General features: G+C 48.0%; 1 protein-coding gene across 2 annotated transcripts in view; it reads left to right on the top strand.

The window, feature by feature from the left end:
• Nucleotides 1–16,860, top strand: part of LOC137571166 (uncharacterized) — a 197,873-nt gene that overhangs the window by 44,439 nt on the left and 136,574 nt on the right. For both annotated transcript variants that reach the window (XM_068279962.1, XM_068279963.1), the window contains exon 4: nucleotides 3,023–3,180. In XM_068279962.1, coding sequence (XP_068136063.1) covers nucleotides 3,023–3,180 — 158 coding nt within the window. The remainder of the gene's footprint in view (nucleotides 1–3,022; nucleotides 3,181–16,860) is intronic.

Raw genomic sequence — 16,860 nt, 5'->3', positions numbered from 1 at the left:
TGATTCACAAAGCGGTGCTAACAGTTAGCACGCTGGTGAAAAGCCCTTTATCATGCCTAAACTCAGTTTAGGCATGATAAGTTTAGGTGTGATAAGTTTAGGTGTGATAAGTTTAGGCATGATAAGTTTAGGTGTGATAAGTTTAGGCATGCTAAGTTTAAGCGCCAACTGCGTTAGCACCGCAGTGCACAGCTGATCAAAAGTTTTACGCTAGCAAAGACTGGTGCACTTTGTATAAAGTTTAATGGCGCTGCTTTGCGTGCGGGACTTTGCAAGCGATCTAAACTTATCTAAACTTAGCATGCCTAAACTTATCACACCTAAACTTATCACACCTAAACTTATCACGCCTAAACTGGCTTTTCACCAGCATGGTGCAATGGTTATCATGCCTAAAGTCTTTTAGGCATGCTAACTGGGTTAGCACCGCTTTGTGAATCGAGCCCCTAAACTTATCACGCCTAAACTGGCTTTTCACCAGCATGGTGCAATGGTTATCATGCCTAAAGTCTTTTAGGCATGCTAACTGGGTTAGCACCGCTTTGTGAATCGAGCCCTAGGTGTGATAAGTTTAGGTGTGATAAGTTTAGGCATGCTAAGTTTAGATAAGTTTAGATCGCTTGCAAAGTCCCGCACGCAAAGCAGCGCCATTAAACTTTATACAAAGTGCACCAGTCTTTGCTAGAGTAAAACTTTTGATCAGCTGTGCACTGCGGTGCTAACGCAGTTGGCGCTTAAACTTAGCATGCCTAAACTTATCACACCTAAACTTATCATGCCTAAACTTATCACACCTAAACTTATCACACCTCGGGCTCGATTCACAAAGCGGTGCTAACCCAGTTAGCATGCCTAAAAGACTTTAGGCATGATAACCATTGCACCATGCTGGTGAAAAGCCAGTTTAGGCGTGATAAGTTTAGGTGTGATAAGTTTAGGTGTGATAAGTTTAGGCATGCTAAGTTTAGATAAGTTTAGATCGCTTGCAAAGTCCCGCACGCAAAGCAGCGCCATTAAACTTTATACGAAGTGCACCAGTCTTTGCTAGAGTAAAACTTTTGATCAGCTGTGCACTGCGGTGCTAACGCAGTTGGCGCTTAAACTTAGCATGCCTAAACTTATCACACCTAAACTTATCACGCCTAAACTTATCACACCTAAACTTATCACACCTAAACTTATCATGCCTAAACTGAGTTTAGGCATGATAAAGGGCTTTTCACCAGGGTGCTAACTGTTAGCACCGCTTTGTGAATCAGGCCCCTAGGGCTCGATTCACAAAGCGGTGCTAACCCAGTTAGAGACTTTAGGCATGATAACCATTGCACCACGCTGGTGAAAGGCCAGTTTAGGAGTGATAAGTTTAGGGGCCTGATTCACAAAGCGGTGCTAACAGTTAGCACGCTGGTGAAAAGACCTTTATCATGCCTAAACTCAGTTTAGGCATGATAAGTTTAGGGCCTCGATTCACAAAGCGGTGATAACCCAGTTATCACGCCTAAAAGACTTTAGGCGTGATGACCTTTTCACCACTGAGTTATCACCGCTTTTTCCTGCTCTTCGCGCGAAGTTACCGCGCGAACGCGCGTTCGCGCGTACGCGCGTGAGAGCGCGCGCAAAGTCCCATAGGGTTTAATGGGAGCTTCGCGCGAAGCGTCGGGTGCTGCGCGCGCACTTCGCGCGAAGCCCTTTTTATCATGCCTAAACTGAGTTTAGGCGTGATAAAGGGCTTTTCACCAGCGTGCTAACTGTTAGCACCGCTTTGTGAATCAGGCCCCAGGGGCTCGATTCACAAAGCGGTGCTAACCCAGTTAGCATGCCTAAAAGACTTTAGGCATGATAACCATTGCACCATGCTGGTGAAAAGCCAGTTTAGGCGTGATAAGTTTAGGTGTGATAAGTTTAGGTGTGATAAGTTTAGGCATGATAAGTTTAGATAAGTTTAGATCGCTTGCAAAGTCCCGCACGCAAAGCAGCGCCATTAAACTTTATACGAAGTGCACCAGACTTTGTTAGCGTAAAACTTTTGATCAGCTGTGCACTGCGGTGCTAACGTAGTTGGCGCTCAAACTTATCACGCCTAAACTTATCACACCTAAACTTATCACGCCTAAACTTATCACACCTAAACTTATCACACCTAAACTTATCATGCCTAAACTGAGTTTAGGCATGATAAAGGGCTTTTCACCAGCGTGCTAACTGTTAGCACCGCTTTGTGAATCAGGCCCCAGGTGTGATAAGTTTAGGTGTGATAAGTTTAGGCATGATAACTTTAGGCGTGATAAGTTTAGGCATGATAAGTTTAAGCGCCAACTGGGTTAGCACCGCAGTGCACAGCTGATCAAAAGTTTTGCACTAGCAAAGTCTGGTGCACTTTGCATAGAGTTTAATGGCGCTGCTTTGCGTGCGGGGCTTTGCATGCTATCTACACTTATCTAAACTTAGCATGCCTAAACTTATCACACCTAGGGCTCGATTCACAAAGCGGTGATAACCCAGTTATCACGCCTAAAAGACTTTAGGCGTGATGACCTTTTCACCACTGAGTTATCACCGATTTTTCCTGCTCTTCGCGCGAAGTTACCGCGCGTAAGCGCGTTCGCGCGTACGCGCGTAAGAGCGCGCGCAAAGTCCCATAGGGCTTAATGGGAGCTTTGCGCGAAGCGTCGGGTGTTGCGCGCGCGAGTTTCTTCTTATCATGCCTAAAGTGACTTTAGGCGTGATAAGGGCCTTTTCACCATGGTGCTAACACTTTGCACTGCTTTGTGAATCGAGCCCCTAAACTGGCTGTTCACCGGCGTGGTGCAATGGTTATCATGCCTAAAGTCTCTAACTGGGTTAGCACCGCTTTGTGAATCGAGCCCATCACGCCTAAACTTATCACACCTAAACTTATCATGCCTAAACTGAGTTTAGGCGTGATAAAGGGCTTTTCACCAGCGTGCTAACTGTTAGCACCGCTTTGTAAATCAGGCCCATAGAGTTATTGACTTGCCTTTATTATTTTTTTTTTGTACAGCTGTGCAGTGATCTCCTCCAAACAGCACAATGGCACTCTAACCTTCCTATGTAATTATATGGATGGCCAATATGTGAACATCGTCATTTCAGGAAAGCAGCAATACCTCTCCCTGTGTGAAGTGCAGGTGTTTGGCGTGCCCTTCCCTGCCACCATTGGTAAGTGAAGTACTTCTATAGGAAATGATGGAGCCATGGTTGCTGGACGTCACTACATAAAAACACACAATATATAAAATACATTATGAAACTCATTTGAAGCAAATTACTGATAAAAATCTATTTTAATGTGTTTGCATAGTGAGGAGATGATTGATTTATCCTACAGGAAGTTCATAGAGAAGCATGTGACGGATTTAATTAAGTCAGTGTGGGAGTCTCATGTTGGCTGGACATGTTCCTGCCCCACTTCTACTTCCTGTTTCAGCTATATTTAGCTACAGGTATATTTAGCTACATTGAAAGGAAAGTGGAACCTGGCCAGGGATGCTTGGATACCTCTTTTTGAAATCCGTATTGGTCCAGATCTGGATAGCAAAAAATCCAGGTAAATCCGGATATCCGAATTCAAACCGTTTTGCTATCTGAGTTGATCCGGATATCCAAACCCATTATCCGGGAAATCCGGAATCTGAACTGATATCCGGATTTGGCCTTTAAATTGCTTCCAAAACGTCTTTTATAGTAAATGATGCATGAAGCATCATTTTTTTTTTAAAGAAAAACAGCAATTGTTTATGTGGGGAGGTATAATAATAATAAAAAAGGCTGTCAATTAACATCAGGAGATTCCAGACAGCGTGGGCTCCAGACAGCGGTCGTGAAAAAAATTAAACAGTTTCTTTTTATTTCCCCAACAAAATACAGCTATTGTAGTGGCGTAATAGCTGGTGGAAGACTGGCAGCATAAGATTTAGCTCTGTGTGGACCCTGATGGTGGGAAACACAGACTATTGTAGTGGTGTAATAACTGGTGGCAGTGCCAGACTGGCAGTGGCAGCAGAAGATATAGTTCTGTGTGGACCCTGGCAGTGGGTAATACAGACTGACACAGCAGCAGGAGGAGTAAGTAGATGAAGCTATTGTAGTGGCGTAATAGCTGGTGGTGGAAGACTGGCAGTAGCAGCAGAAGATTTGTTCTGTGTGGACCCTGGCGGTGGGAAACGCAGACAGCAGCAGCAGGAGGAGGTGGTGAGAGCAGCACAGGCAGGCAGGTGCCTGGAGTGAAAAGCGCTGAGGGTAGGCTGCCTGCTGGGGTCGACATGATGACCGAGTCCCCAGGCACTGCTGGGCGGCTGCTGCTGGTGGAGGTGGAGGTCTCTGTTGTAGAGCTGGTGGTGGCCCGCTCATCCACCATCAGCTTTATCACAGGCTCGGCGTCTTTCTCCTCCAATTTGTGCCAACGACCCTGCTGCTGGAAAATGAACACTACACGCTGCTGCGCCTCTGCAGCGTGACCCCCCCCCCCCCCCCCTTAAGAGCTGGGTGCTCAGTGCATCCACGGCTAGTGGCTAGCGGCGGAATGGACACTGACGTGGCAGAACTGCCGACAGTGGTAGCATTGCTGCTCCCTTTCCTGTTGCCCTTGCTCTTCATGCTGCCCTTCCCCCAGCTGCTAGTGCCAGCAGACATAGTACAATTTTTTTTATATGTGAACAGATGAAGTGGGGTACTTGTACTTTATTAAAAATCAGGAGTAGATAGTAGCAGTAGTAGAACTTTACCTAACGGAGTGACAGCAGAGTAGCAGACAGACACTGCACACTAGGGGCTCGATTCACAAAGCGGTGCTAACCCAGTTAGCATGCCTAAAAGACTTTAGGCATGATAACCATTGCACCATGCTGGTGAAAAGCCAGTTTAGGCGTGATAAGTTTAGGTGTGATAAGTTTAGGTGTGATAAGTTTAGGCATGCTAAGTTTAGATAAGTTTAGATCGCTTGCAAAGTCCCGCACGCAAAGCAGCGCCATTAAACTTTATACAAAGTGCACCAGTCTTTGCTAGCATAAAACTTTTGATCAGCTGTGCACTGCGGTGCTAACGCAGTTGGCGCTTAAACTTAGCATGCCTAAACTTATCACACCTAAACTTATCATGCCTAAACTTATCACACCTAAACTTATCACACCTAAACTTATCATGCCTAAACTGAGTTTAGGCATGATAAAGGGCTTTTCACCAGCGTGCTAACTGTTAGCACCGCTTTGTGAATCAAGCCCCAACTGTCTTTCTTTCACACTGACTCAGCACAGCAGCACTGCAGTAATAATTAGTAAAGCTAACACAGTAGTACTCTAACAACAGTAGTACTAACTACACAATAACACAGTAATCTAATCCCTATTCCCTAACCTACAGACTAGCCTGTGCAAACAGCAGGCCCTAACCTAGCCTAGCAGCTGCAGCACTGGGTCTGACTGTCACACTAACTAAAAATACAAGCTTGCTAACTAAAAAACAATACAATAAAGGTGTAGTACAGGGTGTTTAGGTGCAAAAACATTATGTTGATCACAGTATACAGCACTTGCTTAGCCAACACCACTGGAGATGTATCTCAGTGAGCAGTCACAAGCAAGGACGAGATTCTCATCATGGCACCCTCCTTATATACAGGAGGGGCTGGCCAGGGTTCCCCTCTGTGATTTGGTTGCTAGGGCTTCGGCTCGGAGCCCTCTGATTGGCTCAATGATTGGCTCAATGACATCATGGACGTCATCTCCATGGTTACACTATCCGGATCCGGTACTCAAACTAGGTATCCGGACGGACTTCCGGATATCTAATGCAAATCCAGATTCGAATTCCGAATTTACCCAACTATCCGGAATCCGAATCTGGAGTTGGATAGCTGAAAAAAGTTTGGATATCCGGGTAGTTCGAATATCCAGAATCCTGATAAGCATCCCTGAACCTGGCCAGCCACTTAAAGGGAACCCGAGGTGAGAGTGACATGGAGGTGGCCATAGTTATTTCCTTTTAAACAATACAAGTTGCCTTGCAGTCACCCTGATCCTGTGTCTCCAATACAGTCATTTTAGCCATAGACCCTGAACAAGGGTCCATCCTGCCTGTGTACGGCGTTTGTCTACATTGGAAGTGGTGACTCCTAGCTTGGTTGTTGTCCAGATGCTGTTCCATTTGTTGCTCTCTATACATTACAGATGGTGATTCCTGCTTTAGTTTTGGTCCAGATGTTGCTCCATCTTATGCTGTCTATGTAGTGCAGATGTACACAATTGTTTAGGAGGGCCTGAAGAAGGGACCAACCAAAACATGGTCGACGTTGTCATCTTTATAAACAATTGATCTTGCTATGTAACTTGTTGCACCTGTTTATGGGATGTTTTTTCTAAAGATTTGTGAACCAATTTTTGCACGTTTTGATACATTAAATATTTAAGCTCATCTTTAAAAATACTTTGGTTTCTTCAAATTATTTTTATGCACTTATCCTTGTATCCATACTACCTATACTGGGTCACCCATAACTGGCTACCTATACTGGGTCACCCATAACTGGCTACCTATACTGGGTCACCCATAACTGGCTACTTATACTGGGTCACCCATAACAGGCTACCTATGCTGGGGGACCCATAACTGGCTACCTATGCTGGGGCACCCATAACTGGCTACCTATACTGGGTCACCCATAACTGGCTACCTATACTGGGTCACCCATAACTGGTTACCTATACTGGGTCACCCATAACTGGCTACCTATGCTAGGGCACCTGTCAGTGGTGCTCATCCAATATTCAAGTATCAGAACTACCCAGATAATCCAAACTTTTTCCACTATCCGAAATTTGAATAGCAATTCGGATATTTTTTTAAATCCGAATAGCACTATTCGAGCAAACTCGGATTTCCCATCTGAAATCCGAAATCCGGATAGCTAGTTTGTTCAGATATCCGAGCATAAGCCAAAATCCCCTTTAATGGCAAAAATCTCTTTCGAATGCAGTCAGGCCTAGAGAGAGAGAGAGAGAGATAGTGAGAGAGAGAGAGAGAGAGAGACAGAGAGAGACAGACAGAGACAGAGAGAGAGACCTCCGAAAGAGGTTTTTGCCATTTGAAGAGACTTTTGGAAGCATTTTAAGCCATTTCCTGGTCACTTCCGGTTTTCTATCCGGATATCCCAATCTGGCCGGATATCTAGGATATTGGGTTCAGATATCGGAGTTTACTCGGATACCAAAAAGTTCGGATTCGGATATCCGATTTGGATCTGGATATCTGGGTATCCGGATCCGAATTCAATTTGGATTTTGAAAAGGGGTATCCGAGCAGCACTGGCACCCATAACTGGCTACCTATGCTGGGGCACCCGCAATTGGCTACCTATGCTGGGGCACCCGCAATTGGCTACCTAGCATAAAGATATATAAAGAATGGGCTAAATGTAAACTGTTTCCAGACTTTCAAAATGTAATAAAGTGATTCCAATATACATAAATGTTAAATAAATAAAAAGTAAAACTCACATCCTGGGTCCTGTGCAACAGGGACCAGATAAGTTAAACCAGCATTGTCACGTATAAAGCAGCAGCATCTTCTCACTCAGTCGGTTTCACTTTCACTTCATCAGGAATGTGGAAGGCGGGAGACTATCGTCAAGCTGCCTTTTATAAAATATAGATGATTACCTTGTAACCCACGCTAGTTGGTGACAGCATTTGGCATGGTACTTCCAGTCTGCGTTAGTGCTAGGCGGAAGCGGAAGTTCAGTAATCACCATTTTGGAATAGGGTAAATGCACCCTAAGTGTCCGCAGACGCGGATCAATGAATCAGCCGGGCAGAGCTCTCAGGTAAAATAATGCTGATGAAACCGCCTGCCCTGCTGTCACCGCATGCCTGGCTCTTCACTGTTCTCCAGATGTCAGTTAAGCCATGCTCAGTCAATCAGCACGCCCTTGCCATCACAGGCGTGGCCTAATGGGAGGAATCCTGTTCACACCTGTCAGCCAATCCGCGGCCGGATTCTGTGTAGCCCACGACTGCACGCGGTGACGTCAGCTGGCACGCACAGCGGTAAATGTATACGGAGGGCAGCCGGGTTGGGGAGGGGGCGGATGCCGGAAATGCTCCGGAGTGGAGGAGGGCGCTGGGGATTGTGTGGGGGACTGAGGAGCTTCATCTCCAACATGGGGATCTGTGCTCCAGGGATGCTCGGATACCCCTTTTTATTATTCGAGTTAGGTCGAATTCGAATAGTAAATTATTCGAGGTCGGTCGAATATTCGAGTCGAATATTTTTTACTATTCGATTCGACCTCGAAATTCGAGCTCACTATTCGAGTCGGTATTCGAGCTCATTATTCAAGCTGACTATTCAAACTGGCCTTAAATAGCTTCCAACACTTGTTTTGGGGGTGAATGATGCAAGAAACATCTTTTTTTCTAAGTAACAACAGCAAGTGATTATGTGGGGATGTTCCTTTAAAAAAAAAAAAAGGTGGAAAGAGAAGTTGTGTCCAAAATTCTGTTCAGTAGTGTATATACTTCTTCTTCTTCTTCTGTATCTTTTATATCTTCTTCTTCTTCTTCTTTTTCTTCTTCTTTTTCTTCTTCTTCTTCTTCTATATCTTCTTCTTCTTCTATATCTTCTTCTTCTTCTTCTTCTTCCTCTTCTTCTTCTATATCTTCTTCTTCTATATCTTCTTCTTCTATATCTTCTTCTTCTTCTTCTATATCTTCTTCTTCTTCTATATCTTCTTCTTCTTCTTCTTCTTCTATATCTTCCTCTTCTATATCTTCTTCTTCTTCTTCTATATCTTCTTCTTCTTCTATATCTTCTTCTTCTTCTTCTTCTTCTTCTTCTTCTTCTTCTTCTTCTTCTTCTTCTTCTTCTTCTTCTTCTTCTTCTTCTTCTTCTTCTTCTTCTTCTTCTATATCTTCTTCTTCTTCTTCTTCTTCTATATCTTCTTCTTCTATATCTTCTTCTTCTTCTTCTTCTTCTTCTTCATCTTCTTCTTCTTCATCTTCTTCTTCATCATCTTCTTCTTCTTCTTCTTCTTCTTCTTCTTCTTCTTCTTCTTCTTCTTCTTCTTCTTCTTCTTCTTCTTCTTCTTCTTCTTCTTCTTCTTCTTCTTCTTCTTCTTCTTCTTCTTCTTCTTCTTCTTCTTCTTCTTCTTCTTCTTCTTCTTCTTTTCTCTTCTTCTTCTTCTTCTTCTTCTTCTTCTTCTTCTTTTTCTTCTTCTTCTTCTTCTTCTTCTTCTTCTTCTTCTTCATCTTCTTCTTCTATATCTTCTTTTTCTATATCTTCTTTTTCTATATCTTCTTCTTATTATTATTTTTCTATTTCTTCTTCTTCTTTTTCTAGATCTTCTTCTTCTTCTTATTTTTCTATTTCTTCTTCTTCTTCTTCTTCTTCTTCTTCTTCTTCTTCTTCTTCTTCTTCTTCTTCTTCTTCTTCTTCTTCTTCTTCTTCTTCTTCTTCTTCTTCTTTTTCTATATCTTCTTCTTCTTCTCCTTCATCTTCTTCTTCTTTTATTATACCTTCTTCTTCTATATCGTCTTCTTCTTCTTCACTTATTTCTCTTCTATATTTTTTTTTTAAAGAAATGCAGCTATTTTTGAGCGTAATAGCTGGTGGCGCATGGTGGAAGCGCCATTGTATGTGCTCCCTGGCAGTGGAAACACACAGACAGCAGGAGGTAAATTCAGCAAGAGCAGCAGCAGGAGGAGGATGATTGTGTGGCAGCAGGCAGTCAATGAGGCAGACAGTGAGACGTAATAGACTGTGGTACCTAGCGGTGGTACCAGGCCGTAAATACACAGCATGAGGTTCCAGACAGCGGTCGTGAAGCCCACATCGTGTCCAATACACAACTGGGACATCACAGTTTTCAACCCGGACACCTCAGAAAAATTAAACCTTTTTTATTTTTTAATGGTTTATTTTTTTTTTTTTTTGACAGCAAATTTAACATATAGCTATTGTTGGACGTAATAGCTGGTGGCAGAGTGGCAGCAGAAGGTAAAATCTGTGTACCCTGGCAGTGGGAAACACAGCAGACAGACAGCAGCAGCAGCAGGAGGAATGGAGGAGTAGTGTGAGTGTGGCAGCAGGTAGGTAGGCAGCGTGACATAATAGCCCTGGTACCTAGCGGTGATACCAGGGCTGTAAAAAAACACATCAGGAGGTCCCAGACAGCGGTCGTGCAGCCCACATCGTGTCCAATACACAACTGGGACAACACAGTTTTCAACTCGGGCACCTCAAAAAAATTAAACCTTTTTTTTTTTTTAATGGTTTACTTTTTTTTTTTTTTGACAGCAAATTTAACATATAGCTATTGTTGGACGTAATAGCTGGTGGCAGAGTGGCAGCAGAAGGTAAAATCTGTGTACCCTGGCAGTGGGAAACACAGACAGACAGCAGAAGGGCAGTACACAGCAGCCCACTGTAGGTGTAAAATGTGTGGCTACAGGCGACGTAATGGTCAAACTGAACCAGGCTGGCTTAGTAGTGAGCAGGAGCCAGGAGGTGGTAAAGGGTGGTAAGGCATATTAACAATGGTTCCGGCAGCCAGTTCATGTCCCCCTCTCGCCGACAACAGGGGCCAGGAACTCGCCTTCCACCCACGCCTGGTTCATCTTGAGAAACGTCAGTCTGTCCACAGACTTGTGAGACAGACGTGAGCGTTTCTCGGTGACCACGCCACCAGCTGCACTGATGCAGCGCTCGGACAGCACGCTGGAAGGGGGACAGGATAGCACTTCCAGGGCGTAATGCGCCAGCTCGCTCCAGATCTCCAGGCGCTTGACCCAATACTCCATGGGATCAACAGGGGCATCGCTGTCAAGCCCGCTGTAGGACCCCATGTAGTCAGCCACCATGCGGGTCAGGCGCTGGCTGTGACCGGAGGAGGATGCTGCTGCATGCACCTCCTCTCTAGTCACTGCTGGAGCCTCTACAGTCCTGTAGAGCTCGTTGCTGAGAGAGACAGCAGGTCTGTGGGGCGCTTGCTGCTGGATGCAGGCACCTGCTGCTGCCTCTGTGCTGGCTGCTGGACAGTGGGGGTGGAAGGCTGGGGGAAGGCTTCCTCCAAGCGCTCAACAAGGGCCTGCTGCAAGCTCCTTATTTGTTGCGCTGGGTCTCCTCCTGCAGGAGGCAGGAACTGGCTCAACTTCCCCCTGAGGCGCGGGTCCAACATCATGCTGATCCAGATGTCCTCCCTCTGCTTCATCTGGATCACCCTGGGGTCCTTGCGCAGGCACGTCAGCATGTGCACTGCCATTGGGAAGAGGCGGGCCACGTGTGCTGGCACATCGATGGCAGTGCTGTCCTCATCCTCCTCCTCTGCCGCCTCATCCTCTCTCCACCCCCGCACCAGCTCAGCTGCACTGTGCTGATCCCCCTCATCTGCAGCAAGGTCAGGGACCTCCATCAAGTCCTCCTCCTCCTCCCCCTCAGAGGTGGACTGTGCAGCTGCATGCCGCTCCTGCTGGGCCAAGGCTGCCGCTCCCTGTTCCAGCAAAGCATCGAGGGCCCTGTTCAGCAGACAAACCAGGGGCACCCACTCGCACACCATAGCATGGTCCCTGCTCACCATGTTGGTGGCCTGCAGAAAGGGAGCCAGCACTAAGCACACCTGCTGCATGTGCCCCCAGTCGTCATCGGGGACGATGGACGGGATGTTGCTGGTCTTGTCCCTTTTCTGAGCGGCGGACACAGTGGCCAGGGCAAGGTACTGGTTGACAGCGTGCTTCTGTTCAACCAGACGCTCCAACATCGCCAGGGTGGAGTTCCAGTGAGTTGTGAGTTGGAACGTCAAGGATCAGCCAATGGCGTGGCAGCTCCAGCTCCTTTTGCACGTCTTCCAGGCTCGCAGAGGCTGCAGGCGAGCGCCGGAAGTGACGCACAACATTCCTTGCCATTTCCAGCAGTCCGCCCATCCCCTGGTAGGTGCGCATGAACTTCTGCACCACCAGGTTCAGCACGTGGGCAAGACAGGGGATGTGGGTCAGGTTTCCCCTGTCGATCGCGGCAACCAGATTGGCCCCATTGTCGGCCACCACCTCTCCGACTCTGAGGCTTCTGGGGGTCAGCCAAATCCTCTCCTGCTCCTGGAGTTTGGCCAACACATGGGTTGCCATCAGTTTGGTCTTCCCAAGGCTGACCAACTGCAGCAGTGCTTGGCAGTGGCGTGGCTTCACGCTGCTGCTGAGGCGGGGGTTTGGCCAGGTGTGCCGGAGGATGGCAGAGGATCGGAGGAACCTGCTGCAGTTCCCCTGACCCTGCGGGGTGGCACCACCCACTGTGTTGCTGCTGCTGCTGTGCCCGCTGCTGCTCTCCCATCCTCACCCCCTTCCACCAAGCTGACCCAGTGGACTGTGAAGGACAGGTAGCGGCCTGTCCCGAAGCGGCTGCTCCAGGAGTCCATGGTGACGTGGACCCTTTCACCAACCGCGTGCTCCAGCCCTCGCTCCACATTGGCCATGACAAAGCGGTGCAGTGCAGGCATGACCTGGCGGGCGAAGAAGTGTCTGCTGGGGAGCTGCCAGTCTGGGGCTGCACAAGCAAGCAGCGCACGCATGTCGCTCCCCTCCTGCACGAGCGTGTACGGCAGGAGTTGGGAGCACATGGCCCGTGCCAGCAAGCCGTTCAGCTGACGCACGCGACGGCTGCTGGGAGGCAGAGCCCTAACCACCCCCTGGAAGGACTCGCTCAAAAGGCTCTGGCGTTGCCTTTTGCTAGCACGGGAACCAGCGGAGACAGCAGAGGAGGCCACTGAGGACTGGCTGCCAGAACAGGCCTCAGTGTCGGCAGCAGGAGTTGCAGAGGGGGGAGGAGCAGTGCGTTTCCTCACTCCTGCTGGTGCTGCTGGAGGAGCAGGAGGGCGGGTGGCTGCTGTTGCTGCTGCTGCTGCTGAAGGCTGTGCAGTGATGGGTGTGGTGCCACTGCCAGCACCAGATGCCTTCAGCCTCTGAAACTCCTCATTTTGGTGGTAATGTTTAGCAGCAAGATGGTTGATCAGAGAGCTGGTGCTGAACTTTAAGGGGTCTGCACCTCTGCTCAACTTCCGCTGACAGTGGTTGCAAGTGGCGTACTTGCTGTCAACTGTGGGCATGGTGAAAAATTGCCAGATTGGTGACAAGAAAAGCCCCCTACGGCCTGGAGCCGCTGCTGCCTGTCTCCCTGTGGTGGTTAGGGGGGGGGGGGGGGGGGGCTTGGGTGCGGCTGGTGGTGGTACTGGCAGATGCTGCTGCTGCTGCTGCTGCTGAGCCTGAGACACCAGCAGGCTGTGGGACCTGCCTACTGCTGCCAATGCTTGCAATGATGCGCCTCCTTGCAAGGCCCACAAGCGCATCCTCCTCCTCAGAGCTGCTGATGATGACATCCCCAGGTGCTGGTGGTGGCGGCACGCAGTCTTTGTCTGTCACCACATCATCATCATCATCATCATCCTCCCCCTCCTGAAACATGTCCTGCTGGGATGATAACCACCCAAACTCCTCTCCTGATGCATGGATGGGCTGCTTGACTGTCGCCACAGTCTTGCTGTCCAATCCCTCATCCCCCAAAGTGCCCATCAGCATCTCCTCCTCCAAATCGCCAACAACAGCAGACAATTGACTCATGATGCCTGGGGTCAAAAGACTGCTGAATGACAGATCGCCAACTGATGGTGAACTGGCCTCCTCCCCAGGCCCTGCTGGGCGGCTGCTGTGAACAGGGGTGGTGGTGGTGGTGAGGGTGGAGGCCTCAGATGCAGAGCTGATGGCGGGCTGCTCATCCTCCGTCATCAGTTGCACCACAGTGGCTGCATCCTTTTCCTCAATGGGACGTTTCCGACCCGGCTGGAGGAAAATAGGAGCAGGTACTACACGCTGCTGCTGCTGTGTCTCTGCAGCGTGAGTTGCTCCTGCTGGGCGGCGCCCAAGGCGTCCACGGCCAGTGGCTATAGGCAGAATGTTAGCCACTGACGCAGCTGCTGCTGCTGCGGAACTGTGCATGGTGGCGCGGCCGCGGCTTGCCACAATGCTGCTCCCTCTCCTCCTGATTCCCTTGCTGACCTTCCCCTTGCCCAAACCGCGCTGGCTGCCACTTCCAGACATCTTAGATGTTTTGGGCGTAAACAAAAAAGTTTTTTAAAAGGGCTGGTGGGTTGGTGGGTGAGGTGACACTAATCACTAAGTGATTAGATCGCTAAGTGATTACTAGTACAGTACAAATACAAAATACAATAATTAGGAATCAGTAAGTGTGAACAGTGAACAGTGAGTGTGTCCCCTAGTACACTAACTAGAAAATACAATAATCAGTAGTAATCAGATTCAGTAGAAGGAAATAGAGTGTGTGTACACTACAGACAGTACACGCACACACACACGCAAGAGCTAGCCTATGAACAGTGACTGCGTGTCCCTCCCTAGTACAGTAAGAACTAGAAAATACAATAATCAGATTCAGTTGTAATCAGATGATTCAGTAGAAGGGAATACTGTGTACTGTACAGACAGTGCACGCACACACACACGCAGGAGCTATGAACAGTAACAGTGAGTGTCCCTAGTACAGTATACAAAATACAATAATCAATCAGTAAGTAAAGGACAAGACAGGGTAGAATAAACAGCAGAAACACTGGTATAGATCAGAAATAAACTAACAGAGGACAGGAGGACAGCTGCCCACACAGGGAAGGCCCTGAGGCCTAAAGCTGTGTAAGCTTGCCTGCAGCAGCTGCCTGTCTCTATGTAACACACAAGCTACTAACTAAAATACAATCTCTATCTAGCTAACAACAATATAGGTGTATAGAGCAGGTGTTGTATGTGAGCAAAAACGCTAGGTAGTTGACCACTATAGAGCACTTGCTAAGCCAAAGCACAAAGGAGCAGATCTCTCTCTGTACAAAGTCAGGCAAGGACGGAAAAACCAAACATGGCGGCCGCTATTTATAGGGTAGGGGCTGGCCAGGGTCCCCCTCTGTGATTGGCTGCCGTCAGAGGGCCTGGGAGCCCTCTGATTGGCTCTAAGGACATCAATCTGGGCTATGACGCTATTCGAGCTCGGTATTCAAACTCGAATAGCGCTGTTTGCTCAAATAGCTCGAATAGTGAGTGGGCTATACGAGTTCACTCGAATAGCCCATTTGAATAGCTACAGCTATTCGAGCTCAGTATTCGAGCTCGAATAGCTGAAAAAGAGCTCGAATATTCGAGCTACTCGAATATTCGAGCTCTGCTGAGCACCACTGCTGTGCTCAGTCATGGGGAGGGCAGCTGTTTTGCAGGGGTAGCGAGGCCTCTGCCTGTAATGTGTCACTAGCTCAGTGCCAGCCAAGCTATCAGCAGGCCAGCCAAACACAGCAGGTCTCTGCCTGCTGGCTGTGTGTAAAGAACCTCTCCATACAGGTCACAGGAGTAGGACTGTATTGTCTCTATGTCACTAGCCCAGCTCCAGCCATCAGTAGGCCAGCCAATCACAACCTCTGCATTGTTCTCCCCAGGCTTTTGAGCACCATGTGAGGGGATTGGGGTGCTTGGATACCCCTTTTCAAAATCTTCTGGATTGTCCCGGATCCGGATACCCAGATATCCAGATCCAGATAAGATATCCGGATCCGACCTTTTGGGTATCTGGATAGAATCGGATATCCGACCCCAGTATCCGGGATATCCGGGCAAATTCAGATATCTGGATAGAAAAACTGAAAGTGGCCTTTAAATTGCTTTACAAACTTTTTTTTAGAGTAAATGAGGCATGTAGCATCAGGTTTTTTTTTAAAGGGAAACACTAATTGATGATGTGGGGACTTAAAATCCCCCCCCCCCCAAAAAAAAAAATGGCTGTCAATTAACATCAGGACTAGGTTCCAGACAGCGGTCGTGCATCCCACATTGTGTCCAAAGTCCAACCGCACAACTGGGACATGGCAGTTTTCAGCCAAGACACCTCCAAAAAATTATGCAGCAATTGTGTTTTGGGTTAAATATAGGTGGTATCAGCACAGCAGCAGTGGCCTGTGGCACCCTGGCGGTGGGAGCAGCAAAGGCAGCAGGAGCAGGGCAATGCAGCAGCAGCAGGTGTAACATCTGCCAGTAGCATACTGGATGTGGCACTTGGCAGTGGCACATGGCACGTGCCACGTGACACTTGGCACTTGGCATGTGGAACTTGGCACTTTGCACGTGGCACTTTGCACGAGGCACGTGGCACTTTGCACATGGCACGTGGCACTTTGCACATGGCACTTTGCACATAGCACGTGGCACTTGGCACTTGGCATGTGGCACTTGGCACGTGACACTTGGCAGGTGGCACTTTGCACTTTGCACGTGGCACTTTGCACGTGGCACTTTGCACTTGGCACTTTGCACGAGGCACGTTGCACTTTGCACATGGCACGTGGCTCTTTGCACGTAGCATGTGGCACTTGGCACTTGCCAAGTGCCACGTGCAAAGTGTCACGTGCAAAGTGCCACGTGCCAAGTGCCATGTGCAAAGTGCAAAGTGCCACATGCAAAGTGCAAAGTGACATGTGCAAAGTGCCATGCGCTAAGTGCCACGTGCAAAGTGCAACATTCAAAGTGCCACATTCAAAGTGCCACGTGCAAAGTGCAAAGTAAAAAAAGTGCCACGTGCAAAGTGCAAAGTACCACATGCAAAGTGCCAAGTGCAAAGTGCACGTGCAACGTGGCGTGCAAAGTGCCACATGCAAAGTGCAAAGTGCCACATGCAAAGTGCAAAGTGCACGCGGCACTTTGCACTTTACATGTGGCACTTTGCACTTTACACGTGGCACTTTGCACTTTGCACTTTGCACATGGCACTTTGCACGTGGCACTTTGCACGTGGCACTTTGCACTTTGCACTTTG

The sequence above is a fragment of the Hyperolius riggenbachi genome, chromosome 4 (assembly GCF_040937935.1).
Source record: "Hyperolius riggenbachi isolate aHypRig1 chromosome 4, aHypRig1.pri, whole genome shotgun sequence".
In the NCBI taxonomy this organism is placed as follows: Eukaryota; Metazoa; Chordata; class Amphibia; order Anura; family Hyperoliidae; genus Hyperolius; species Hyperolius riggenbachi.
This window is presented reverse-complemented; position numbering and strand designations above follow the sequence as displayed.